This window comes from Athalia rosae, chromosome 6, assembly GCF_917208135.1.
Source record: "Athalia rosae chromosome 6, iyAthRosa1.1, whole genome shotgun sequence".
In the NCBI taxonomy this organism is placed as follows: Eukaryota; Metazoa; Arthropoda; class Insecta; order Hymenoptera; family Athaliidae; genus Athalia; species Athalia rosae.
In genome coordinates, this window is record NC_064031.1 from 17,548,984 (window position 1) to 17,575,335 (window position 26,352).

Consider the following 26,352-nt stretch of genomic DNA (forward strand, 5'->3'; position numbering starts at 1 on the left):
ACTGATCTCTATTAACACTTTTTAGATCCACCAATTGGACTTTTAAATTGTTGCTTGCAGTCAATTTCAAACATCGTTGGTCTAGTTGCATAAGTGGTCTATGCATTCGGCTGCCGATTCCTGTGATTGAGACATGTGAGACATGTCATGTTAGTGACATCATACCTGGGGGAGAACTGCAAGAGCAGCAATTGTGTGAAGAGTAGTTGATTAGAAAGCCAATAACTAGAATTGTTAGTTGATTGCTCATGATGGAAACTGTCAAAGTTGACCAAAAACCGAGAGTGATTGTTCTTGGAGGTAAAGATCAATTTCTTTTTAATATTATAGAAAACTCAACGAGCCAAACGTACTTCATTCTATGTTCTTATCACTGTTACATAGGATGTGGTTTTATCGGACGGAACCTCGTAGAATATTTACTGGATAAGGAGCTGGTATCTTACATTCGAGTAGTTGACAAAGTACCACCGCAAACTGCTTGGCTTAATGAACATCATCAGAAGATATTTGAGCATCCTTTGCTTGAATTCAGAAGTGCTAACCTTATTAATTCCGGTACGTTTTCTGTTGTATTTCCACATATTTCAATGGGCTTAAAATAATCATTTCTATAGAACTCAACGAATTTCCATATCCATTGTGAGAAACAAAAAACTAATGTCATAAGATAACGTAACAAAGATAAAAAATCAATTATTCTTTCTTGGTTACCATTTAGTATCTTGCAAAAGTGCATTTGCCAGCGATCAACCGATTAACATTGTATTCAATTGTGCTGGAGAAACAAAATATGGCCAGACCGACCCTGTTTATAAAGAAGGCATTCACAAACTCAGCATCAACTGTGCACAGGAAACAGCCAAACTCCACGCAGATAGATATGTGGAGATATCATCGGGACATCTTAGTTCTTCTGATAAGGTACACAAAATTTAGCGACCGCAGGTATCAAAACTAGTTTTCCATGATTATTTTAATGTTTTGATGTTCAAACCATTTTGCAGATACCACATAAAGAAGATGACAGCGTTGATCCATGGACGTTTATAGCAAAGTACAAGATCCAAGTAGAACACGATTTGTCAAATATACCTGGGTTAAAATACACAATCCTTAGACCAGCCGTCGTCTATGGGCCTGGAGATCGGAATAGTTTGGGTAGATATTAGGAGTAATTTCAGAAGCAATAATTGACACACACCCTAGTGAAATCTGAAATTTCTGATTTACAGCACCTCGCCTTGTTGTGGGCGCAGTTTATAAACATATAGGAGAAATGATGAAGCTACTCTGGGGACCGGACCTTCGAATGAATACTGTGCATGTGCGAGATGTTGTAAGAGCCATGTGGCATGTCACTAGTCGATCAGATACTATTGGCCAAACTTACAACCTTGTGGACGAATCTAATTCTACGCAAGGCTCTATCAGTGCTATCATTTCAGAGTTGTTTAACATAAATCATGACTATTGGGGAACAGCCTTGTCAACTCTAGCCAAGGTATTGACTATTTTGAATTCTAATAAGCTCTTCCATCTATCTTACACCAGTTAGTAGAGTGTGCGATTATAGATATAAAATGTGAAACAGGCTGATATGACCACCGTCGTAGAGGAGGTGAACGATAAACATATGAGCCCATGGGCAGATGCCTGCAATAAAGATGGAGTTGAAAACAGTCCACTGTCTCCATATATCGACAAAGAACTACTCTATAACAAACATCTGTACTTACAACCTGGAAAGTTGTCTTCTACCACTGATTTCACTTACCTCTATCCCAAACTCATTAAGGAGTCTCTGAAGGAGGTTTGATCATATTTTCTGAAAATAAATAGTATGGGGGATCAAGTCTTTGCCTGAAACATTTCGTCATTGATTGTATAAGGAACTTTTTCTGCTGCAGGTTGTTGATGATTATGTAGCCATGAAGATTTTCCCACATTCCTTGGTTCTGTGATGAACGTTATGATAGTTTGCTGGGACAACGCGTAGAAGCTTAACGGTAGGCAATTCAATTCTACGAGCCACAGCATTTCACACTGTGCCTAATGTCAAGCTTACATTAACATTGTGCTAAATAAGTCGAGCATCAATCGGTGTACTTTGTACGAGTAACTGCAATTGATTATGGCAATTGAAGCCTGTAGCCATATGTGATAAACAAAAGTAGCGTATGTACTTAATTTTACTCCAGCCTGTGTTTCAGAGCAATTTGTTATGCATTATGATATAGAGGGACTAGTCAACGATGATGAATGAATGTCTGTAACCATTTTACGATTTCAGCACTTTTATTAACGGTACAACTCTCCATGAATCAAATTGAGTTACCAATGATATTGAACGGTGCCAAAGTTTTGATATCATATACCATAGGTATATACCATAGGTAGGTATATGTATAAAATACAGGACTAGTAGGAACTGCAAAAAAAAAATTTTGAATTGAATACAACTTTTTGGACTTGATTTCTTTCAATTTATCCAACCTTCACGCTTTGGCTTATTTACACGAATAATCAAAAATTATTTGCTACTGAGTTTGCAGGACCTTGTTTGCTAATTAATAAATTCAATGACAGCGTAATTAATCATTCAGGCGTTCATCGAATAATAACGTGTTAGCTGTACAGTACAAAGTCTTAATGTTGAAGGAATAAAATGGGTGATTCGTCGCAATAGCAGCGTTCACCCGTATGCTTGTTCGATTGAAAATTTAATGAGCATATAATAACTAATGCAATAAATGCACCAAATTATAATCATTCCCATGCAATTATTCTCGGGATCTGCACTTATACACTTTGAGAGCTATAATTGAATATTATGTTGCAATGTTTATTCAACGCCAATGCGTACATGCATTCAAATTTGAATAAAACTGACAGCCTATTATTGCCTACATCGTAGCAGGTAATTGGTTTTATGTTTACCTCAATCCTATATTCATGATTTTTTTTAACGGCTGTATATGTATGTATGTAATACAGATTGGGAGGGGGTGGAGGGCATTCGAAAGAACGCGGCTATGCTGCCTTAATTTTATTCAATCATTATTACAACAATATGCTGCGTACAGAAAGATCAACAATATTATTAAACATCCCGTGTATCATATTAATTTTAATACTATCAAACCATTGGATTATAATTCTATGCACTTCATTATAATTAATATATTAAAATATATATTTTTAATGTTTTCCGTAGATAATAATATACTATATATGTATACGATGTGTCCCGATGTTTATATATGTATACATAGATATATGTACACAAAGATAAGTATTTACAAAGTAACCGCACCTTTGATGGTGGTATGATTGTAACATACAGACAACTAACATAAAGTGAGAGTAATGATACTTGAGAAAAATAAATTATAATCATTTATACAATAATAAGTAAGAGTAAATTTTGTTAACGGTAGTAATACTACGTGAAATTATTACATAGATTTTACGCAAATTTGTACATAGTTGGAGTAGTAAAAAAGAAATAATTAATTACACTTATTGCTAATATTATAAAAATTTTCCGGTGAGGTATGTCAAACGGTATAAATACAAACAATAGTAGGTAGTAGGTACGGTGGTTAAGTTGAAGTTAAGTAATGCAAGTCATCCTAAAGAGTAATTGCTATGGAGTTATATCCATTTAATTGGGGTTGCCATGGGTAACGCTGAATTCGATCCACGCTCCATCACAATTTACTTTGTTATAGCTTATTTAACATTGGCTGATGCAATGTATTCCCAACAGGAGTAGAGAGTTTGAAATAATATCTTTGACATGATCCCACAATATATGTAAGGTGTAGAATACAATTTTCGGGATCTTTTTCTTCAATGCAATGGCATGATTCCAAAAATTATTGCTTTTTCAGTTGAAGTCGTCCAATTGTTAATCTCATACTTGGGTCGACCATACGCAGCCCCCATAAACCCCATGACTGGTTCAACATCATGTCTATGGATTATCACATCAACGTTTTCATTTGAAAATATCACACGATTCATGAAGGTGTTCCTAAATACGACTGTAACGAAAATTGGTAATTTATTTTGAAAATGTTCTCAACGACACGATGACACATCATCCCAAAAACTAGGAAAGTCGTAGCAAACAAATTTTGGACTAAGCAATATTCTGAAGCAATTATTGGCTGGTTAAGCTTATTATAATAGTTTTGATAAGCGTAAATTCGTTATCCATGTTATGGATAATAACTAAATGTTGCTTCCTTTTCTGTCAGGAAAAGATCAACTCTTATTGAAAGATTTCACAACTGAAGATATCTAATATCTCGCTTGCATTCATATAACTTACATCGAAGTTCTATTGAAAAACACACAGAAAAATAAAAAATTGCTAATTTTAATCTACAAAGATGAAAACTACAGACAGGTGGGTTCATTATTGAGAGAAAGCGACAATTAACAGGTTTGATAAACCTTGAACACGAATATGTATTTTTGTGATCTTATTGTTAGAAAACTTTTGTTCCCCTATGTCGATTTTTCAGAGTGTCGCATTTTTGATATGACAAATAAATTGTATAAGTGCATTTGATATTAATATCGGCAAACCAATGAGTTATGTGCAAAGACTAATTAGATGTGGGCATGTAATTTGTGACTAGATATTCTGACTATTTTTAATGTTACATTTTTATTCGTGTGAGCATTAGAATCTTACTTATGACAAGAAGTCGGCAGATGAGAAATTAACTCTTATGACGTAGCCGTACATGGACACCCCAAAAACTGTAATAGCTTCTACAAAGTTTTCACAACAAATAGTTTCCCCGCATATATGATGTTTTGAGCTCCTGACGATCTTTTTTTCTATCGTGAATTAACATATTGTAAAACCTACTTAGGAATACGAACCAAAAGTTAATTGGTAAACTACATTCTCTGAACTATGCAAGATATCAAATCTAGTACATGAAATTAATTTCTATTTGAGTTAAAAAAATACGTTATGAAGAACTATTACTAATTGCAAATGCACAATTTATATATCGGTAGCTTGGTATTGAAAAATTTTTTGTACAACAGCACCGTGTCAAGACTAATGACGAATAATTTAACAGGCAAGTCCTAACTGTGAATGCGGTTCCTACCAAAGTGGCATACATCTGATATTAGAAGGTGGTTCCAATTAGTTAATGAAACTATACGGTAGACCTAAGAACCAGAAGAAGGTAAGTCATAAAACCCCAATAAGGATTCTGCCAGAAAAGTGTCATCCATACCAATGAGCAAAATATGAAATCATTCAAAAATTTAATTGAAATTTAGTCAAAAAGCTTATCACCATCACATTTATTTCGAATAACTGATTTCAATGTCCATTAACTTGCTTTTGTGGAATACGCGTTTATGCCAAACAATTAATGGAACGTAAAAAAATTTGAAGCTCACGCTCTCCTAGTTCTTGGACTTAGACAAAATTGCATTCGGATAAAATATCTGCACTATGAACCAATGGATATGACATAGTATATAAATTCTTGCATGTTTCTAAAAAAACCGATAAATACTAGATTTTCTTTGTGTCGATTGAAATCGTACTATATTGGGCCTCATGCACTCTGACCAGCTATATTATTGCATGGTTTGTGTTGATAAGGTAAAATATTATTGAATGTATGAAGTAATAAATAACAGGTAATGGAGGTACAGCAATAACATTGACATGCCTACATCTCACTCTAAATGATACAACTTAGTCTATCAGGTACTGTGTTGGGTTGTTCTGTCATGGTAACATACACCATAATTCTGTGTGAGTGTTTGTGTCAACTGTGTGTATTGTACTTGTAGTGTGGATCCTCTTTCCTTTTTTTCATCAAGTGTAAGATATGAAACCAGTATTGAAAAAAAATTATGGGGTGATTCGGTGGCTTTGTTCAGTTATTAATAATGTAGCAAATTGCCTGCAAGTATACTCTTTAAAAAAAAAAAATATATATATATATATATTTATATATGTAAGAACTAAGAATTTTTGCTAAAATTAAATTATTTTCAACACAATGCTTGTTCACTAACACTGCATACCCTTAGCGTTTGCTACTTCTTACGTATTCGCTTATGTTGAATGTTAATTTTCTGTCACGAAATAATCCATAAAGATTGCATGTAAAGTAATATGCAAATTGGTGTCGTTCTATCAAGTTAACAAAACTCTAAGCACTTGAGCTATGTTGTATAGTCCTACATGTCAATTATCAAATACATTGTAAATCATCGGCAAAAAGAAATCTATAAAACTTGAAAACTACACTGATTATACAATTAAGCGTATGAATTCTTTGTATACTGGAGCGAGTCATTCAAAAGCAGCTAGTAGGTACCTAGATATTACATCAAGTTTAGAAATCATCAGTATTTATTCAAGGTCTGGATGCTGCTCATTAAACATCTATGGAATGTAATTCATAATAGTTTACGAATATTTTCCAATTTGAAATTTCCGAAAAGGAAATTATCAGTTCAAGAAGGGCAAACGAGCCTCAGCATAATAGCTCGTGATTATTTGAAGCAGGCGATCTATCATTAATTTTAAATCCAGATTGAAATCATAATCGAAAAATCTAACGGAAAAAGTAAATAGTCATTCATGACTTGTCCACACTAATTGTGAGCTTTTGGCTATTTTCCAAAAGTTGTGGACAAAGGAACAAGTTATCAGCTGAGATTGAATACAGATTTGAAGTTTCGTTTGCTGCACTTTTGGCCTGGCATCAGCTACTTATAACTGTTTGCTAAAAGTTGCTTCAAATTCACGTTTCAAACGTTCAGTCTTACTCGGTACATTAGTCTTTTCACGGAATCAAAAGAGAGTGCTGTGACAAATAAAAACACAAAAATCTATCCTTGTTCCAGCTACTACATGGATAAAGGCTGAGCGTAAAAGTTTAGTCAGGAATAAATAATAGATTAGCTACATAATTAGGTGGATTGATTAACATTACTATGTTGTCAAACTAAAGATGATATTACGCGTAGCAAAAAATACCTATATTTCCAGGCCAGAATTTGAGATAATTCAACAAGGCGGACAAGTATAAACATCCCGCTAAGTTATATCCGGAAAAAACCAACAACAATAATCGAGAGTACATAAATTCGTATCCAGCACCTACGGATTATACATGTACGGAGTATGTATGTAGATTGACAACATGCATATTATTCTGCCCAAACGCTTGCAGTTTTTGATTTTTTATGAATCGTAAAAAGTACGGAGTGTAGGTTTTTAAATATGAGCAACTACCATGTTGTAAAAACCACTTAATTCGATTAATGTCAGAAAGTAAGTGTATCTGTACGTGTAGCTGAGTCATACATACGTTGATGATAGTGAACTTATTTTCGTGACTGGTCGGCAACACACCTATACTAGATCGGTTAATATTTACATATTCAGCACTATAATCGGGCACTCATTCTCTTTGATAACATAATGTCAAGGCTATACGTGGTGAATTGTTACCTTCGTAGTTCACAACTTTACGACGTTTTGAACGCAGTTGGTTTCAGCCCGTTGAGCCTATCGCTTGTATACCCACTTTCGTTATATCGACTTTTTGTAGCCAGCTTAGTGGCGGTAGAAAGTAATGTGAGAATTATCATAATGATTACCTGGCTTACCCCGGAAGTACGGAATACATCGATTTCCGAATTTACAGGTGTTTTCACCCATTTGGGCCGACGACAGGACCAGCCATTGATGGAACTTGCTGAAAAGGTGTTAAACTGTCTGAATGTTCGAAATTATTGTTCACACTGCTACCGCTACTCGTCACTGTATAATTCAAGGTTGTCAGTTGTGTGCAATCTAATTCGTGTTCAGGAAGTTGGTCTGACGTGGTGCTGCTTCTTCGTTTGAACTGTAACAGACAAAATGCCTTAAGTAGCATTTGTAGGAAACAATTTGAGTTCTGAAGTAACGCTAGGTACCTGGGGATTCTCGGTAATGTCAAAATCTCGATTGTCGCCATTTATATTCCATTGCGTCAGAAGAGGTTCCTTCACGCAAGATTCAACAACGCTGGTGGAATGACCATGCTATGAAATAGGGGAATTGTACCAACTATATCGATGACTGTAAAATACATCAATTCCTCATTATTCTGGTACATACCATATCTACATGAGAGTTCGTAGATCTGGATGACGGTGGAAAAAAAACTGCCAGTTCAATTTCATTCGTAGCTGCTGCTACGGGTACATGTTGAGCGGTTGGAACAGAATTTCTATCTATACAACAACCATTTCCGTTTCGCACTATTACCCGATCTTTCAATGTCTGCGAAGTTTCTCGAGATGACTGGATATTTTCCCATTTCTTTCTACAATATATACTACTTAGGCAGATGATGATGAAACAGGTGCTTATGCTTACACCAACAATTATGCCTGAAACAAAAATTGCCAAACGATTCCACATTACCATTTTCCTCAGAATTTTGTCCAACAACTGTGACGTTTATGCGTTAATTACCAAGGCTCTGATCTGTTACTGGCTTATAGGGTGAAGTTTTTCCAGGCAACGAATTCGTAGAATTTTTAGGGGCATTCCCCGTCTGGATCATGATTCTCTCTGAAGATTTGCCGTACCCTGCATTAGTAGCAGCTCGTACTTCGACGAAATATCGCGTGCTGGGTGTTAGCCCTGGTAACATGGCGGTTGTCCTGTTTCCAGATACAGTGACATTTTTCCATTGATTTGGAGGTGTTGACAGTGGACCACTTGTGTAAAACACAGCATAACTGCGTATTATTCCATTCAATCTACTCGGCTCTTTCCAAGCAATGCGAATCTCGGTGATGTTTGATAGAAACCACTGTACTTCTCTAACAGGACCTGGAACTATGTTAAAATAGCACCGTTTGGGTACATCTGAAAAATGAAATTCAATGACAACTGAAAGCACATATGACTACTCACAGTCCTCATCTGTGTAACATTCTATAGTTTCGCTGTATGGACTGTACCATTTGCTGGAATTGTACAGAGCTTTCACTTTAAATTGATATAGTGTAAAAGGTTTCAAAGAATGAACTGTAATCATCACTTCGGTCCTGTAATATAAATAGATCAGAGAATCAGAACAATGTTTCAGTGTAATAACGTGTGCTTCGTCTTCTTTGCATGTATCCTTACGTGTTAAAACATTTTGGTTGTTCGGAATCAGCAAAGTTAACAGCATTGTAACAAACTTCATAGCAACGTTTAGTGTTAAGCGGGGCTGTTGACCAAGTTATGTTAATAGAGGTTGACGAAGCAGGAACTCCCTCCAACTCAGTCAGGGCATTACCTGAATGGGCATTGAGTGAAATTCCTCTGTAAACTCTCAAACTCTTCAAAGAACACTGTCATTACTAAATCATTTAGTATAAGGCTGTTTCAATTACCGTCAATGAGTGACTTTGACTTCAGCTGTTTTAGAAAGCAGATCGACGATTGTCCAGAATGAATCATGCACAATCCAATTTCGTGCGTTGCCTCAGCTAATGTAACCGATTTCATAAACAATATTTCAATAAAAATCCTTGATTGAAGTATGATTATTATCTCTCAAACGAATATTTACCAAGTTCTGTAAACAAGTGTTCCGTACTGTTCTTAGGAAGAAAAATAGTCAACAACCTTTTCCCCGCTTCATCCTGACAATACAACTGCCAAGAGTCGAAATCTGTTTCCGATTTAGTTGTTTCTTTGTTAATCTTCCACTTTATCTGTAAGGTATGATTGAGAATATATTATTCACATTCTAGTAATTAATGTGAATAGACCCCATTAATTCTTATTTATTCCTTAACCTGAATTGAGTTTCAGCTGAATAATAAAATTACTAACTTTGACCGCTGATGCGTTGATATTAACAACATCGATTTCTACCAACTGTCCAAATGGGGATTGGGAAGAATCTGTCAAAGGCATTAACACGCTGGTCCAGTTAAATCGTAAATCACTTACATTGGGCCAGCCTTGTCTCGTGCGAGCTAAGACTCGAACCTCGTAACGTGTGCCAGGAATCAGATCTAATGCAAGCATTTATTATATCGTTCCATTAAAGTACTCGAGTCCAGCAATATAGAGTATTGTTCAAACTTCAGATTTAAGCATTGATGCATTTCTCAAAAGCATAATAATTAACTTACCAGTGAGAACATGTTGATTAACGGACGAAGAGAGATTTCGAACCTTTACTGATGGATGATCCTCGAGCCTCCACTGTAATTTGTATTCTACAACAAAACCACGTGCCTCTTCTTTGCTCAATGGCAGCCATGACACGTGAAGCTTTGTACTGCTTATGGGGTAAACGGTAATTGACGGAGCTGCTATAGGAACTGAATAATGAAAAATTGTCAAAATTACCAAAGGTCATTAAGGAATTTTTAACGAAGTTACTAATACCAAATCTATCCCACAATTCTATCCTGCCATCATTTGTTGCCGTACCACTTGCCGCAGTAGAACACTGAATAGTTGCAGATTGATTGCTAGCTCCATGAACATTCCACATCCGAACATACATAGTATAATTAGTAAATGGCTGAAGTGATTCAATTTCAATAAAAGATGAATTTTGGTCAGGTAAAACTATGTCTTCACGACTACCAGATGCTGAAATAAAGAGAAGAATGTTATGAATATTTACGATTCTTTCGTATCACTCACACTGTTTCTAAGTACCTGTCAGAGCATAATGAACGGTAATATACGATGTAACATTAGAGAAAAGCATCATGTGTGGAGGTTTCCAAGACAGGAAAATTTTATCCGATGACAGAGCATGACAATTCAAAGATGTAGGTACAGGTGGACTCTGCAATGATGTTGCAACCTGAAGGCGACCAGCGGCCCAAGCTTCTCCTGCAGCATTTACTGCGACACATTGATAGATTCCAGAATCAGATGGAACCGTAGAGGCAATTGCTAATTCCATCTTATTATTCTCCCGCATGTATGTTTTCTCCCGAGCTGCAAGTATACCAAATTATTGTAGATATGTTTACCGTATTGGACGCTTAAACCATGATGTGAAATAATCATCTGAAGATAATTTACTTACGATTTGAAGTGAGATTCACAGAATCCTTCAGCCAATAAATTTGAGGAGTGGGGACTCCTTGAGCTTGGCATTCGAATCTGGCGGTTTTTCCGTTAGGATGACGTTGATTAACAGGTTTTTTGAGGAATGTTGGTGGTATAAGCACCTCTATTGTAATGTTCTACAAACAAGATAGCCATCAACGCCCAATGGAACTTTCAAAGAAAAATTAATTTAAGAGCCAATTTTGTATACCTGAATTTGCAGAGTTACTCCTGCATTTTCGACGGAACATTGGTAAAGACCTGTATCACCAGCATTTACGGTTTTCAACTTCAAGACTGCAATGCTACCGTTTGTATTAAGTAGGACTCGAGGCTTTGTTACGACAACTCCATCTGAAAAAATTGTCAAGCTGTACGTGATGTTTGAACGCATTGATTTATTTTAGCCTGGCCAAACACCTGTTCAGTAGGGTAACTTTAAGACTCATTATAGCGATACTGGATTCATTCGTTCCTTCATTCACCTTTGTGCTGAGAAATGAATATCCATCTTATAAGAGAGGGGAAGCCGGACGCAGCACAAACCAGCTTCAGATCTGATCCAGCAATAAGCTGATACCTGTATGAATTTTGTGGAAATAGTGCAACAGGTACATTTGATTTCTCTTTCTCAAACGTGGGAGCGACATGCAGCTTGGCTTCTTTACTTTTTCTAGACTTCCTCAAGAACTCGTTGGTTGCTATGCATCTGATAATCATAATACATAAGTGAGAAGGTGAGCTATCACTAATTAAGTGGGTTAGGCACCATTTAAAAGTAGCATGAACTTATTGGTTTAACCTGTATGATCCAGCATCAGATTGCTTCGTTGAATTTATGTATAGAACACCTGGTGATACCATGAAATATCTGAAAGATTATTCAACAAATTTTAAACCGCCTTGTTTGAAAATGTGCTCAAAAAATAATTCTATGAATAAAACATGTAATTGTTAGTGAGGCGCGATTTGACTGAATTTGTGGAAATACACCAGTGTAATCATTACTGTCACATATGAAAATATTTCCGAGTTGATCATACTGCATTTATTTACTTTGTCTTATTAACGAATGATAACGGTTGACCATCATGCTGCCAAGTAATGTTGGGCGGAAATGGAACACTATGGATGAAGCAAGACAGCCTGGCTATTTCTTCCTCGTATACGATCACATCATTCGGCGATTCATCAAATTCACGAGATAAGTCTGAAACAATAACCAGTATGGTGATGTACCAGAAAGCTTGACAAGGATTCATCAGCAAACAATGCATATGACCAAAGGATTTACTTGAACGAATCTAACACTCACCGGCAATCTGTAGAAGAGCAGGTAAAGATCTAAGTAAGCCTACAGTACTTTTTGCTACACAACGGTACCATTCGTTTCTTTGAATCTTATCACTCCCAATAGTTAGGCTTTCTTTGTCCCTGGATTTTTGATTCATCTGCAAATATAATGCATTACGAATGTTTGGAAGTTACCAGCATTGCCGCAGCGTTTCTTTACCTTATAGAAATGCAGAGAACCATTAAATAGTTGAATGCATCTTGCCGGGCCACACGGAGGGGCTGCTACGCCATTGCGAAGCCAAAATATTTTCTGATTAGCTCCGGCTGCACATCGGAGGGTAGCTCCCCTCCGGCCAACCACCACATTTTTACTAGGTTCTGTCTCCAGTCTGACACCTAATCCTCCGCTTTTTTCCAGCTCCAGAATTTCTGATCTAGATGCAGAAAAACCTCCAGCACTGCTGCTTGTTCCTTTCACCCCTTCAAAAATGAAGTAAGAGTTCATTGATAGGCTGACAGTGTGTGTTACTAATTCATAATTCTACTATTAGGCCAACAAATCATGAGTTACTAGATCAAATTGATTAGTCTAATGTGAAAAAGAATGCAGAGCTGTTTTTTTAAAATTGACATTCGATTCCATGAGATGAATGCACACACAATAAGCATTTACAAGCGCATTCAGGTGTGCATAGCTGACACGTATGAATTCATACGCGTGCACTCGTGCATGGGTATGCGTCTGGAAATAGCATGAACAAACGATTATTAAAATGATGCACCTGCGAGGCAGGCGGGTCTTAGCACTTCTGTAAACAAGATGCTGAGCAGTAATACTCGCGCCGCCATAAATCAACACTCATTGGTACTAGTTTCACTGACAAATTTTGGCCGAAATACGCCGCGGAAAGACAAAGCTCTTCCTTCGTTGGAATCTCTTTTGCCGCATCTTCGACATAATCCACCCTGGCTACTGCGACCGTGTACTCGACGTTTCCCTACAGAAAGCCGAACTACGTAACCCCGTCCACGTCTTGCTTCTCACATTATTCAATATGAGCATAGCACTCGAAAGCAGCCGAGGTTGTCAGAAAACTTGCAACAAAAGCACAAAAAAAACGATGCTATGAAAGAGAAGAAACGCTATTATTTTCCCTTGTGACACGCAAAGTGCGCATCTCACAGTGTCTTTTTCTTTTTTCGTCTTCCTTTTTCCCTCTTTTACACTCCCTCTAGCGTTTGCTCCCTCGATTTTTCGTTCTCTTGCTGTCTCACGCCCTCTTTGTCGCTCCAATGATCACAGCGCTGTGGCGTCATCGTTTTCGCCCGTACACTATCCTACACGTATGTAACGTGGGTACGTACTATCCGAAAATAAAGCGATATTTCGAATTTATGACAAGAAATCTTATGAAACTGAGAATCTGTGTCTTCTAAAAATGTTAGTCGATGTCTGTTGGTCAACCATTTATCATTAATTGGAAGTATGCATCTTCTGGAATCGTCTAACTACTAGCGCACGATACTCTGCTCCTCAGTTATAATGTTTTCAGTGAAAATAGTGAAAATTTTTGACAGTGACACCATCCAACTACCATTTGTCCAAACTAATCCATCCAACTCCTGCCTACTCTCAGGATAATCACACGACACCGTAGCACAGAATAAGGACCAGTAGAACACCATAGTAAGGAATTATACTGTGCTACAACACTACCAGTACGCAAAAAATCGACAATTACGCCAACCGCATATTTCGATATACAGGCTCTTAGAAGTGGTATAAAATGGCACAACAAGAAATTGAAACGGATTGTGATAAAATGCAGAGTTTACAGGAAAAAAATATAGACTTGGAAAGTTACAGAAAGTTAGTCAAATCATACTTGGACCTGGTAAGTTTTCAAAACTCTAACACATTGTCCTCGACATTTTCAGACCTTAGATTTTACGTTATATAGTTCTGGCATCAGAATTCAACAATATCTATAAATTTTCCATTTGTAGCATTTATACAGCGCAGCTTTATTCTGGGCAGATAAAGTTGTTTCATTAGGTAATGAGAACCCAAAAGATATATGTGCTCTCGCTCAATGTATGTTTCTTATGAAACAGTACCATCGAGCTGCTCACTTTATCAGAAGTCGAGGACTTGAGAAGGTGAGATACCAAGTGACCACCTATATTTCATACAATTACCAGACTTTTTAAGTTCCTAAGGGACTGTTTTTTGGGAAACAAAGCGTTATGAAATAACTGCTTTCAGACAGACATAATGTGTCATTACTTGGCCGTGAGATCTCTGTTGGAAGCTAAAGAATATAATGAGGCTCTTCAAGTTATTGGTAAAATGGAAATGTGCACCAACACCTCACATTCAAGCATAAGTTTCAAAGGCCAAACTGAACTAGTTGAAGTTGCACCAAGAAATGTAAGTGCTCGTTTTGGCAGAAGTTTAAAACATTTTCTATGTGGGTTTGAATGAGTATACTTCAAGATAATATGTTGACTACAGGTACGCAGCTCTATACTGTATTGTGCGGGTAGAGTGTACGAGGCAATAGACAAGGGAGCCGTTGCCTCTGATTGTTACAGACAGGCTTTACAATACGATGTCCACTCCTATCAAGCTTTTGAAGCATTAGTACAGAATCAAATGCTATCTGCTGCTGAGGGTAACTATTAATACTTCAAACTAAGTTGTTTGCATGAAAAAATGCAAAAAAAAAACTAATGAGTAAAAGTCTAACGACGGATTTAGGAGTTTTACAATTATTAAAGCCAATTATTGCAGTAATACTGAATCACGAAACTTCGTTGCACATATACCGACTTTACGTACGTTATAGAAAGAGAGCTTTTGGAGTCATTACCAATAGCAGAACAGTGCTCAGCTAGCGAGGCTAAGTTATTGCGATTATTATATGAAAGTAAATTGAAAAAGTATCAATCGTCTACGGAGAAAGAACCAATATTGAACTGCGGAGTGCAAGGAGTCTTGGTGACAGATCGCTTAATAGATAACTTGGATATGGAAGTTTCTAGAGCCGAAAGGCTGTATTATAATTGTGATTATCAGCAATGTTTTAGTCTCACTGAGAGGTTTGTATTTAAATAAGCACCATTCATATTAAATTCAGTACAATCTATTTTTGCATGCTAATCCATCAACATGTTAATAACCGTGGAAAAAATTTTCAGGATTTTACAGAAAGATCCTTACCACAGTGCGTGCCTTCCAGTGCACATAGCTTGCTTAGTCGAGCTAAAGAAAGCAAACGGTGAGTAATTCTTTTCTGGTCCTACTTTCATCGAATTAAAGGTAAATCTCTAATGTTTGTCATGCATTTCCAGCACTTTTCTATTTAGCGCACAAGCTGGTAGACTTGTATCCAGACATGGCACTTGCTTGGTTCGCAGTGGGATGTTACTACTATGTTATAGGTAAAGTACAGCTTTCACTTAAACGAGAAGAAAAAAATAGCGTTATTCATCGCACTCATCGACACAAGATTCATCGTAGATGAAAATTCGACATTTTTATTTCTCGCATTAATAATGTTTCGAATATATGTATCTGGCTCCCAGGAAAGAGTGATCCAGCACGGAGATATTTAGCCAAAGCTACAGCTTTGGATCGACTGTTTGGACCGGCATGGTTAGCGTATGGCCATTCTTTTGCTGTAGAAAATGAACATGACCAGGCAATGGCTGCATACTTCAAGGCCTCACAATTAATGAAAGGATGTCACTTGCCACTACTATATATCGGACTAGAATGTGGCCTGACAAATAATCTCAGATTGGCTGACAAATTCTTCCAACAAGCTCAAGGCATAGCTCCCAATGATCCATTTGTTATTCATGAAATGGCAGTTATTTCATATCGAAATTTAGAGTAAGTACTTGTCTCGACTTGAAATAATGCTGTTCGTTTGTTTGCTGTCCTTATGGATTCACTTATAAAAGTTTATTTGGTAATTATAGTTATAAAACAGCAGAGCAACAGTTTAAAGAGGCAATGAAAAAGATACAAGGTGATTTGAGAGATGTGGTTCTCCTCAGCAAGTGGGAAGCTCTCCTTAACAATTTGGGTCATACCTGTAGGAAATTGAAAAAGTACGATGAGGCATTGGACTATCACCAACAGGTAAGCTAAAACAATGCCTATGATTCTCCTAAAATAGTTCACAAGCTTCTTGAGATATGTGATGCTGCAAAATTCGAATAATCTGGCAGGCATTGGTATTAAATCCACTGAATCCAGCAACATACTCAGCGATAGGATTTTTACACGCGGTTCGCGGTTCTACTCAAGAAGCTGTAGATGCCTTTCACAGAGCCCTCGGTCTTCGGAGAGATGACACCTTTACTACGACGATGCTTGGTTATGTAATGGAGCAGCTGATTGATGAAGAACCACCATATCCAGGTGAGAAGTTGGTGCTTTCATGAATCATTCTCATGTCTAAACAAAATTTTACTGTTAGCAATCGAGTATAATCTGGATTAAAATATTATGTGCAGGTGCCCCTTTGGAGATTCCAAAATATAAATTTCCAGATCCAAGACGAACCGTAGAAGCTGGAGCGCCAACTGAAAATTCTGTCGGCCCCTCACAGGATCCAAAAATGGAACTATTGAGGGTAAATCTATTTGCGGAATGGGGTGAGGATTCTGCAAAATCTGAAGAGGAATCTCTAGCCAAATTGGAAAGAGCGAGAGACAGTGTTCTTGTTAATTATTCAACAAGCGACATGAGTTCAGAAGTAGAGATGCTTGATTCGTCCTCTACTCATGTAGAATATAAATAACTAGATGATTTCTTCCTCGGGAGAAATTTTCCCGGGAAAATCAGAGTGAATTGACTTGTGATAGTACATTTATGTGCTACTTTTCCTACATTGGTAATGTTAGTCGTCTCGCTGAACGGGTAATCATAATAAATGAATAAAATTTTTATCTCAATACTTGTTCTTACATTGTTATTAAGTTTTCCCGATATCGCAATCACCTCGAGAGGGTACTGTGTTCATGCCGTCCTTACCACGCAAATCGGTAGCAATTGAATTTGAATAGCGGGGGGTTTGTTCTGTAACACGCCCGCGTACTGTAAGATACGCACCAAAGTTGAAATAGGCCACCGGAACTAGATCATCAGGATGTGTATGCGTAACAGGTGAAAAATGGCAGAAATGCTACTTATTGAGTGCAGGTTCTTTGGCGAGTCATGGAAACGCATCGTACCGCACACAAATGACGCAGAATCACGTTCGCGATCAGTCGTGGCTAGAGGCAAATGTGAAGCGCTATCAAGCTGTCGACGAAAGCATAGCGGTAAGGGTGGGAGCCTTTATAGTGGCTCGGGGTGACTGCAGATGGTGGAGGGTTATTCGCCGGGGTTGGACGATCAAGGCGCAGTCAGCACCGAATACCACCGAATGGTTGGCAGTGAGCAGCGTCGGCGCTGACAGAGATCGTCCGCCTTCAACCCGAAGCACGTTCAATTCAGTTCAGTTTGCCGAACGGAGCAACGTGGAGAAGAATGGGCGGTTACGTCTCCATCGTTGCTGCTTCGTAATTTCAGTCAAAATATATGTAATATAATAAACGAGCCATATAAATAATATTTGTTGGACGGCTGAAAAAGTTGTTGAATCGGTGATAATTAATGTCATTCAACGAATAAGTCGCGCACCAACTCTAAATAAAACCGAATACCGGATCAAAGTAAAATAATACTACGAATATTAATAGTAGATTATCGTACGTACAGATTACATTAACTTAAATATTGATATATTTCGTTGAATCAGCACGTTCATGTTTTGTTAGCATAAATTTCATTTCGGTTAAACTACCGTACCGTTTTGTTTGTAAATTTTTCGTTCTAAATAGGAAAGGTGTCATCGTATAATTTATTCGTTCACTTCACCCTACCGGTCTCCCGTAATTATCACCTTCCATTGGTGACTAGGACAATCTCGCCTGTTTGTGTCTAATAAAATTAACAGGAATTCGAAAGACCGCAGACCAGTCGTCGCACCATGCCTACCCTTCTGCAACAGGTAAGATACCGCATATATTGCATGATTATTTTTTCAGTCATCCGGTACCTTGGTTAAATCCACATTTCTCGTCTCGATGCAGTTTGTTGCCGTCCTACTCAAGGTGATATCCACGTGCGGAACACGTTGTGCACAATTTCCGAATCCGCATATCCTGTGTACTATCCCTACGTCTACACTGCTTGCGCAGTAAGGGAATACCTCTACTGCTTCATACATTCCCCTTTTGTTATCATGTACTATCTACAATTTCATTTGTCTTTTTTTCCTTGTACGAGTATTAATTTTCCGACTTTGATCAGCATAACGTATTTTACTTCGTAAGTGTAGATATACAGCGAAGATGTATTCGCATTTTGGTTAAATCTGATGTTTGAATTTTTTCTAATTCCTTACCGTCGCCAATACATGGCTCTGTGTAGCTATACAAATGCGGTATACCTCTTATTGTTGCCGTACCTCGCTACAATTGAAGGCCGGTCCTATAGTCCAATATTCAATCTTTTCGTGGTAGCACCGTAATCTTGCGATGGTAATGATATTTATTATTTATGGATCGATTAAAATTCTATGAAATTTGAATTCTATAGCCGCTGTATCGTTACTACACTCGTCTGAAATCCTGGAAACTTTATCGGTACGTCGAACGACGCAAACAATATCCTTGTCGCAGCGGTCAAACCCGATACATACTGGATACACTTTTCAAATTGATAGAACTGTGTTTAACTCATGAGACCTGTTTTTGTGTTTTTCAATGGATTTCTAAGAACTCAAGACAGCAGCTGCCCGTCGATCGGTGACATACCTGCCTATGTGAACTAGATCGTCTAGATCTAGCTATAGGTATTTCAATTCGTTGAACTACGATTACGTGTTTAGAGCTTGTATTATCCAACATTATGTGTGATACTGGTACCCAGTAACGATTACAAAATCAATCATATTGTACAATACGAAAGATCGTGTACCGTGGTCAAGAAAAATATCAAATTTGACTAACAATAAATCTACTTCTGGATATGCAATTGCATTGATTTTCACGATGATATTTCAGCTCGGACGATCGTATTACGCCGAATGTGGAACCGGCTCGGATTGTGACGCTCAAAGTCCAACTAATCATCACCCTACACAACAGCAGTCGCAGCAACAGCAACAGCAACAGCAACAACAACAACAACGGGAACGAGAGCAGCAACGGGATCAGCGACGCGATCGCGATCGCGAACGGGAACGAGAACACCTTCATCAACTGCAGTCGATCACCAACTTGCTTTTGGATCTTCCCTCCGCGTCTTCTTCCGGTTCCTATGTTCCCAGTCGTGCACGCGAAGGATCATGTCAAAGGACTTCGGGGGGATCCATCACCGATGGTAAGTCATTTCCGGGGTAGATCTGGTAATGAAAAGGAATGCAGGGGAAAGCGGTTGAACCCAGTCAGCTGCTGTTTATCCCTATTCGAAAATGGGGATCGAATGAAAAAGATGTAGTTATTGTCTGCCTTACCATGTCCGATTCCAACGCTGAGTGGATCGATACGGAATAGAGATTTTCTTCTATCTTTCCTACGTATGATGCGCCCATTTTATTCAGGCCATAGATGTGTCGAGTTTGCCAGTTAATGCTACACCGTTAAACTCCTGCTGGTTGAATCACGTTGCTGAACCATGTGTGCGGTCCATGCGAGTATCTATGCAGGCACATTGCGCATTTCTCCGCATTCGCGTTAGCTATCCCATACACCGGAGATACACCGGTGTTTAACAGGTATGGGAATGTGCATTATCCACACGTCGTCGCTTCCGCATGGCCAGGCAATAATGATTTTCTTCCTTGCCTTTTTCCCCCGACCGCGAACACGCGAGTTCAACCAGTTGGAATTGCTAACGTGAACTGATCAAATTCTTTGTATTTTTGTCGATTTAGCAAATTTTTCATATCTGGTCACCCCGTACATGAAAACACAAACTACGCTGTCAAGTTTTTTGCTAGTATGTATAACCAACGCATGTATACGACACCAATCGACTCATTTTGTTCGTCATTTGTTGTCCGCTCTGTATTACGAATAGACAAAAATAGTGAACAATCACCCGATACACCGATATTTGTATTTATCTGCCAGGCGATATGTCGATCTCGGATTTATTCGGGCTTGAATTACCCCGGGGGTCATTGATGGGTGGAAGTAGCGGCATAGCAGCCGGAAACGGAGGTGGTAGTGGTCAAACGGTGATAGGATCGCCCGGAGGATACCGGAACCATCACCAATATCACAGTAACACCCCATCGCTATCCGATCACCCTACTCATCACCTTCATCAGGTTAGTACAGCATTGTCCTCGACGATTTTTTTCAGAAACCAAATCACGAGCCTCTTCCGAACACGATCATCGACGATCTTCCATATTTGCGCGTCTGTATCTATCAGCGTATCTGAAAATTCCATCCTATAAAGCATGACCACATGATATTCATTACGGAATAAGTGTCAGTGCAGTCGACCGTGATATTATTTCCTTTGATAAAGGATTGAAACGTACCATGTGTACCATTTGTATCAAATTTTATTGCAATACATAAAGTGCTAGCATGGTTTAATTTCGAATAAAATCATGAGATTCATATTCTAGCGCAAGAACTTTACTCCGCGGATTTTTACACTACCGTAGATAATTTTTTTGACTTTGGGTATCATATCTCGAGATAGATCAAGCCCGTACATTATTCGTAAACATAACGAATTATTTTAATTACACGATTAATCGGGGATTTTTGCCTTGTTATAATTCTTGCGTCGCGTGCACGTATATTAGATTAACATAAAGGGAAACCTAATTTGCGAGGAAACTCGTATCATTCCGAAAGATATGTAGCAACGTGTGTTTGTATTTATTATACATACAGCTGTAGGCATATACCACGGTATTATATCACTTGCCTACGTATACCTAACTATATGTATGTATGCTATGCTTTTGGCATCAGTTGATGTTGCACATTAGGCAGAAATAAAAATGTCAAATGTGAAATAGGCGGTATTGTATAGTTACCCAGAAGCATCAGCTATACCGTTGCCAATGTCTGTAATAACCAGAACAATGATCACCCCCCTTATGGAGATACTCCAAGGGCGTCGCTACAGATCTCTTATCCTATGTACTACCTACTAATTATTTTTTCCCCCTTCCTTGAATGATCGTCTCTGATACCCTTGTCATTCTAAAAAATTTAATCATTTCTCCAAATAATTGAAAATTCATCTCAACTGTAGGGCGTGAGTTAGCGGAAATTACACATGTGGAGATGTTCGGGATAATTATACGTTCGGTCGAGATTGCGCTCAAACGCCCACATTTTACTGCAGATAACGACCTTACGCCCAAGATCTGAAGCACCTTTTAGGGAGGGCAAGAGTGCTGCACTTTGATTGCATCAATTGCGTGCGTATAAGGCAACGTAAAATTAATTACGACTTGCTCGTAGATTATGGAAATTTCTAGTTCGTTGTTCCGTACATTGATTCCTATCTCAACATGCAGCGAGATCCAGATTTGATAAATAACGCACGGCAAATTTGACTGAGGACACGTACCTACCGCTTATAGATTGTATTTTTACAATCGATCTGTGGAATGCAAAAATTTTTTGTATATCTGTAATTGATGGGCTATAAGAATCCTCGCATATACTGGTCGCATAAAATAAGACAAGATGAATAGAATTTCGCAATCTTGAGCCAAACAGGTCTGTCATAACTAGAGTACAAGAATATAAGAGTACAATAATACAATTACTGTACAAACCATGATACACCATTTAGATTAAATAAAACAGAACTTTGATTTTTGTAATTTTTACTTTTCAATTTCTACACACAGTACGACGATGGATATGGATGTCCCCTAACGAGCACCTCGGTGGACACTCCAGGTTCTCCAAACTCAGTCACTACTCCAGGCAGTCCCGGCACACCTGGCAGTACTTATTTCAATCCGTATACTTTTGTGTCTACTGGAAGCAACGGTACACAATCCACACCTTTACCGAGCGGTCGTAATATGCAGCTACAACTCATAGGGTCTCCAACATCTCCGATTCATTCTCCGTATTATGGAAGAGCAATACTTGGTTCTCCGTCTTACAGGTCAGCATGCCAAACATTCCGATGAATTTTCATATCCACATTGTCTTAACAATTTTCTCCGAGTTGAAAAATTGTGATTTTTAGTGACTGCGGGAGCCCAACTCCAGATTTCAACCCCAGGATTGGATGCAGCGTCTCTCGTTCAAATTCTCCAGCGGATTCTGAAACTAGTGGCATCAGCAGTATGGATGAATCTATGTCCGATATTATGGTAACATATACTTTATTGACACCTATTAGAATAGCACCAAACTAACTTTGATCAATAAATAAGGTCTACATTTGTCAAACGAAATTGCAGTATTGTTTGACTCTGAACTCTGGGTCTCATCCTCGCCATCCAGAAAATGTAGGATCTCTTATATCGCCTGAAGCAGATCTGTTGTCTTCGAGCGGCAGAACAGCTAGCTTTCAACGAATGACTAGCAAAAAGTACTTGCCACAACAGCAATCTGTTCATCAACACTCTCATAATCACATTCGTAATCATCCAACCACGCCGAACCAGACCAAAAATTATATGAGCTCATTCTGGGACTTTGAAAAAAATCCAACCACGCCGAACCAGAGCAGAAATTATTTGGGCTCATTTTGGGAGTCTGAAAAAAAGAATTCTTGCTTCGGAATCAACAGTCAGATCATGAGTGTTAACCACTCTGTCCCCAATACTTCAGAGCAGCACACTTCCTTAGATCGAGCTGCAAGATTTCACCGCAATGCCGCTTGTAAGTGTTATTTTACAGTCTTACCATCTTTTCGGAATTATTTTGAGTTGAATTGAACCTGTTATTTTTTGTACCATCACTTAGCTCTTTACGACGCAACGTGCACCTGGAGTGGTTTATTACCACAGCGCACTCAGGATCCGCTTGGTTACTCCTCCAAAGTATTTTTGGGTGGAGTTCCTTGGGATATCACAGAGTCCTTGTTGATTTCCACTTTCAAACAATTTGGTCAAATTCGTATTGAGTGGCCAGGCAAAGAGCCATCCGCCACTCAACCCAAAGGATACGTCTACATCATATTTGAATCCGAAAAACAGGTAAAGAGAATATTTACTGAATATGGTTTTGTTGAGGCCGAGCCTTAATAAAGAATTGTCACATCTTCAGGTGAAAGCCCTGCTAGCATCCTGTACGCATGATTTCACAAATGGCGGTAGCTGGTACTACAAGATATCATCCAAACGTACCAAGGGAAAGGAGGTGTGTTGCTTAAATAAATATTTCTTGAACCAAGTCATATCGTATATTTTCAATGCAGGTAAATAATGATTTGATAATTCATTATGATCTATACAGGTTGAAGTAATTCCTTGGGTTTTGAACGATAGCAACTATGTGAAGTCCTCTTCACAGAAATTAGACCCACAAAAAACTGTGTTTGTCGGGGCTTTGCATGGAATGTTGACCGCAAAAGGGCTTGCCAAAATTATGAATGATCTTTTCGAAGAAGTAATTTATGCAGGTGGGATCAGACGATTCCATTAACGCACAGGAAGTAAGTAGAAATAATCTGACTAACCGATTCACTTTGCTTCATCCCAGGTATCGATACGGACAAATACAAATATCCGATCGGATCGGCTCGAGTAACTTTCAGCAGCACACGCTCTTACTTCAAAGCGATAACCGCCGCCTTCATAGAGATAAAAACTGCAAAATTTACAAAAAAGGTATTAGAAAAACTCGGGTTTTTTCAACTCATCCATGTAATACAGAACAACTGAACAAGTTCCATTTCATTTGCAGGTTCAAGTTGAACCTTATCTGGAGGATTCATTGTGCTCATCATGTTTCGTTCAACAGGGACCGTACTTTTGTCGTGAACTGGTAAATAATTTGGTTTGATATTGAAAAGACAAAAATTATTCAAGAAAATTTTTTGCTAACCAAGTTTTGTTTATCAGGTGTGTTTCAGATACTTCTGTCGTAGCTGCTGGCAATGGCAGCATGCAATGGAGTCAATGAGACATCACAAGCCACGAATGCGCAGCACCAAGAACCACAGAGTGGTTGGCTTATCTTCAGGTGCTGTCTTGAATAACGTAGGATCCCGTACATCGAACATTCTGACCATTTAATTACAGCCCAATAACGTACTCAACTCCTACGTTTAATTTTATTTCCTCGGATTTTTTTTTCCCCCTTTTTTCTCCTCCGGACTAAAGATGTTTATGCGGACATTGTGCCGATTATTTTCAAAAAGGTGCAAATTCAGTTTTACCTGTAGGGTCGCGGGCAGCTGGTCTGACCAAAAATAGAGTCAGACGTTAGCTGGTTGGCATAACGATAAGTTCGTTCGTGTTATTGTTAATGATGAATATTTGCAATGATCACCGTTGAAGTTCCTATGTAGGTAATATACGATGAGCACTGATTTGTTCGTTGAAACAAAAGATTTTTATTTAGTATGTTTATTTAGAGACTGGTTCTCGTATTACTATTTTAACCAAGAGTATGTATCGATGGTACGATATTGATGTTAAGTTCTGTGAAAATTATGTTACTCTCCTGTTAATTGAAATGCGGGCCGAAAAAGCTTTTAGTGATAATATTTTTACAAGATACAATGATCATGGTTCAACGTACTATTAATTAGTTTCATAACTAATTAACTTATTAGCACAATTGTTAATTTCACAAATCTTTATAAAATCACGAAAACTCTATTATGCGATGTTATGGTTATTCGATGATTATTTTAACAAGACTCGCATCATTAGACAGGCACCAACGCCGATTACGCTGCTGAGCGACGAAACTCCATAGCTATATTTTTGTTGCTAAAATATTTGTCAGCCATGATCGTATCTGGAATCGTATAATGCTATGCTATTTTTTGTTAACACCGAGGCCCGCACTCTATTTTTCTATCCGCAATAATTACTATTGTTGTTGCCTTATGGTATAGTTTTACATCAGATTGTACAGTGTAGGGGTGAAACAGAAGTAAGCCCACTGTAGCTATAACTTATAATGTTAATCAAGTCGAAGCTATTTGTCAGAGTTCACTGGACTGTTTAACTGTTGACGAAATGGAAAAGTACATGGTCTACGATTCTGGAGCGGATTGTAGTGAATTAATTCCGTTTTTATTTTTTGTTACCTAGATGTATTGTTTTTTTTTTCTTTGCAAAAAGATTTCACGCCAATGTTTCTAATGTTTTGATATGATTTTGTTAAGCATATTAAATTCATTTTTCACAGAATTCAGGTTCTCTTAATTTCCATACTTTGTGTTATTTTTTATCACAGTGTTGGGACTCATTTCTATATTCACTGAGTTTCAATATTTACCATGATTCTTTTGGACGATTTGAGCAACGTTTATACTTGCTTCTTATTTGCTGGACTAAAAATTCCCAAAAGACTCGTTGGCTTTGGAGGGAATGCGAATGAATCTCTCCTTGTAGAATCATTTTTCATTGTGGCGAGCTTCGTTACAAGTGAGAAGGTGGTGAGCAACTAATCTTTGTTCACTTTACATGCAAGAGATATAATCAGTATTACAAGATGATAATAATACTACCAACCAGTAATATAAATAATGCTATTTAAATATAAATACCAAATGCATTGAGTGATAAACAATATAATACTTTGTTAAGGCTTACATACCATTAGTGAAAAGCACTTGTGCGAATGATAAGAATATTTGTTTTGCCAGGGACGAATTTCAATCCGCGCTAACATAACGTTTAGGG

The 26,352-nt window shown here is 37.9% G+C and overlaps 4 protein-coding genes and 1 long non-coding RNA gene across 10 annotated transcripts in view; 3 read left to right on the plus strand and 2 right to left on the minus strand.

Annotated features, from left to right (window-relative positions):
* LOC105693225 overlaps positions 1 to 4,582 on the plus strand; it is a 4,777-nt gene extending 195 nt beyond the window's left edge. The window contains exons 2-9 of one of the 3 annotated variants that reach the window (XM_020856472.2): positions 26 to 300; positions 385 to 558; positions 722 to 924; positions 1,008 to 1,161; positions 1,236 to 1,504; positions 1,595 to 1,813; positions 1,911 to 2,009; positions 3,897 to 4,582. In XM_020856472.2, the coding sequence (XP_020712131.2) occupies positions 249 to 300; positions 385 to 558; positions 722 to 924; positions 1,008 to 1,161; positions 1,236 to 1,504; positions 1,595 to 1,813; positions 1,911 to 1,964 (1,125 nt within the window). In that variant the 5' untranslated portion in view covers positions 26 to 248 and the 3' untranslated portion in view covers positions 1,965 to 2,009; positions 3,897 to 4,582. Of the gene's footprint in view, positions 1 to 25; positions 301 to 384; positions 559 to 721; positions 925 to 1,007; positions 1,162 to 1,235; positions 1,505 to 1,594; positions 1,814 to 1,910; positions 2,477 to 3,896 lie in introns of those variants that run through there. The other 2 variants (XM_048656743.1, XM_012413010.3) reach the window with 2 other exon arrangements.
* LOC105693222 (protogenin B-like) lies at positions 3,035 to 13,650 on the minus strand. 2 transcript variants are annotated; one of them, XM_012413007.3, is made up of 20 exons: positions 13,210 to 13,650; positions 12,645 to 12,907; positions 12,447 to 12,582; positions 12,188 to 12,341; positions 11,934 to 12,002; positions 11,617 to 11,840; positions 11,343 to 11,485; positions 11,109 to 11,268; positions 10,730 to 11,017; positions 10,496 to 10,660; positions 10,192 to 10,383; positions 9,887 to 10,071; positions 9,621 to 9,765; positions 9,442 to 9,537; positions 9,191 to 9,344; positions 8,975 to 9,108; positions 8,528 to 8,896; positions 8,168 to 8,442; positions 7,984 to 8,091; positions 3,035 to 7,913 (listed from the first exon to the last, which is right to left on the minus strand). In XM_012413007.3, exons 1-20 carry the CDS (start codon positions 13,274 to 13,276, stop codon positions 7,719 to 7,721), a joined length of 3,522 nt encoding a protein of 1,173 aa, XP_012268430.2. In that variant the 5' UTR covers positions 13,277 to 13,650; the 3' UTR covers positions 3,035 to 7,718. The 2 variants fall into 2 exon arrangements, with proteins under 2 accessions (XP_012268430.2, XP_012268429.2); XM_012413006.3 differs by having other exon boundaries at positions 10,451 to 10,660.
* A 128-nt stretch (positions 13,651 to 13,778) lies between these two features.
* LOC105693223 (cell division cycle protein 16 homolog) lies at positions 13,779 to 17,397 on the plus strand. 3 transcript variants are annotated; one of them, XM_020856464.2, is made up of 11 exons: positions 13,779 to 14,322; positions 14,435 to 14,587; positions 14,694 to 14,858; positions 14,943 to 15,102; positions 15,277 to 15,529; positions 15,629 to 15,708; positions 15,782 to 15,871; positions 16,016 to 16,325; positions 16,415 to 16,577; positions 16,667 to 16,859; positions 16,991 to 17,397. In XM_020856464.2, exons 1-11 carry the CDS (start codon positions 14,215 to 14,217, stop codon positions 17,239 to 17,241), a joined length of 1,926 nt encoding a protein of 641 aa, XP_020712123.2. In that variant the 5' UTR covers positions 13,779 to 14,214; the 3' UTR covers positions 17,242 to 17,397. The 3 variants fall into 3 exon arrangements, with proteins under 3 accessions (XP_020712123.2, XP_012268431.2, XP_048512687.1); XM_012413008.3 differs by having other exon boundaries at positions 13,829 to 14,322; positions 16,955 to 17,397; XM_048656730.1 differs by lacking the exon at positions 13,779 to 14,322 and having other exon boundaries at positions 14,446 to 14,587; positions 14,698 to 14,858; positions 16,955 to 17,397.
* A 560-nt stretch (positions 17,398 to 17,957) lies between these two features.
* LOC105693245 (cytoplasmic polyadenylation element-binding protein 1) lies at positions 17,958 to 25,857 on the plus strand. Its single transcript, XM_012413053.3, has 12 exons — positions 17,958 to 18,495; positions 19,553 to 19,871; positions 20,624 to 20,823; positions 22,381 to 22,646; positions 22,731 to 22,857; positions 22,948 to 23,371; positions 23,456 to 23,688; positions 23,759 to 23,851; positions 23,948 to 24,113; positions 24,194 to 24,321; positions 24,398 to 24,478; positions 24,556 to 25,857. The coding sequence occupies exons 1-12, from the start codon at positions 18,475 to 18,477 to the stop codon at positions 24,727 to 24,729; spliced, it is 2,232 nt and encodes a 743-aa protein (XP_012268476.2). The 5' UTR covers positions 17,958 to 18,474; the 3' UTR covers positions 24,730 to 25,857.
* LOC125501339 lies at positions 23,881 to 24,698 on the minus strand. Its single transcript, XR_007278895.1, has 2 exons — positions 24,539 to 24,698; positions 23,881 to 24,301 (listed from the first exon to the last, which is right to left on the minus strand). It is a non-coding gene; the product is annotated as an uncharacterized LOC125501339 (long non-coding RNA).
* Positions 25,858 to 26,352: the final 495 nt, after the last annotated feature.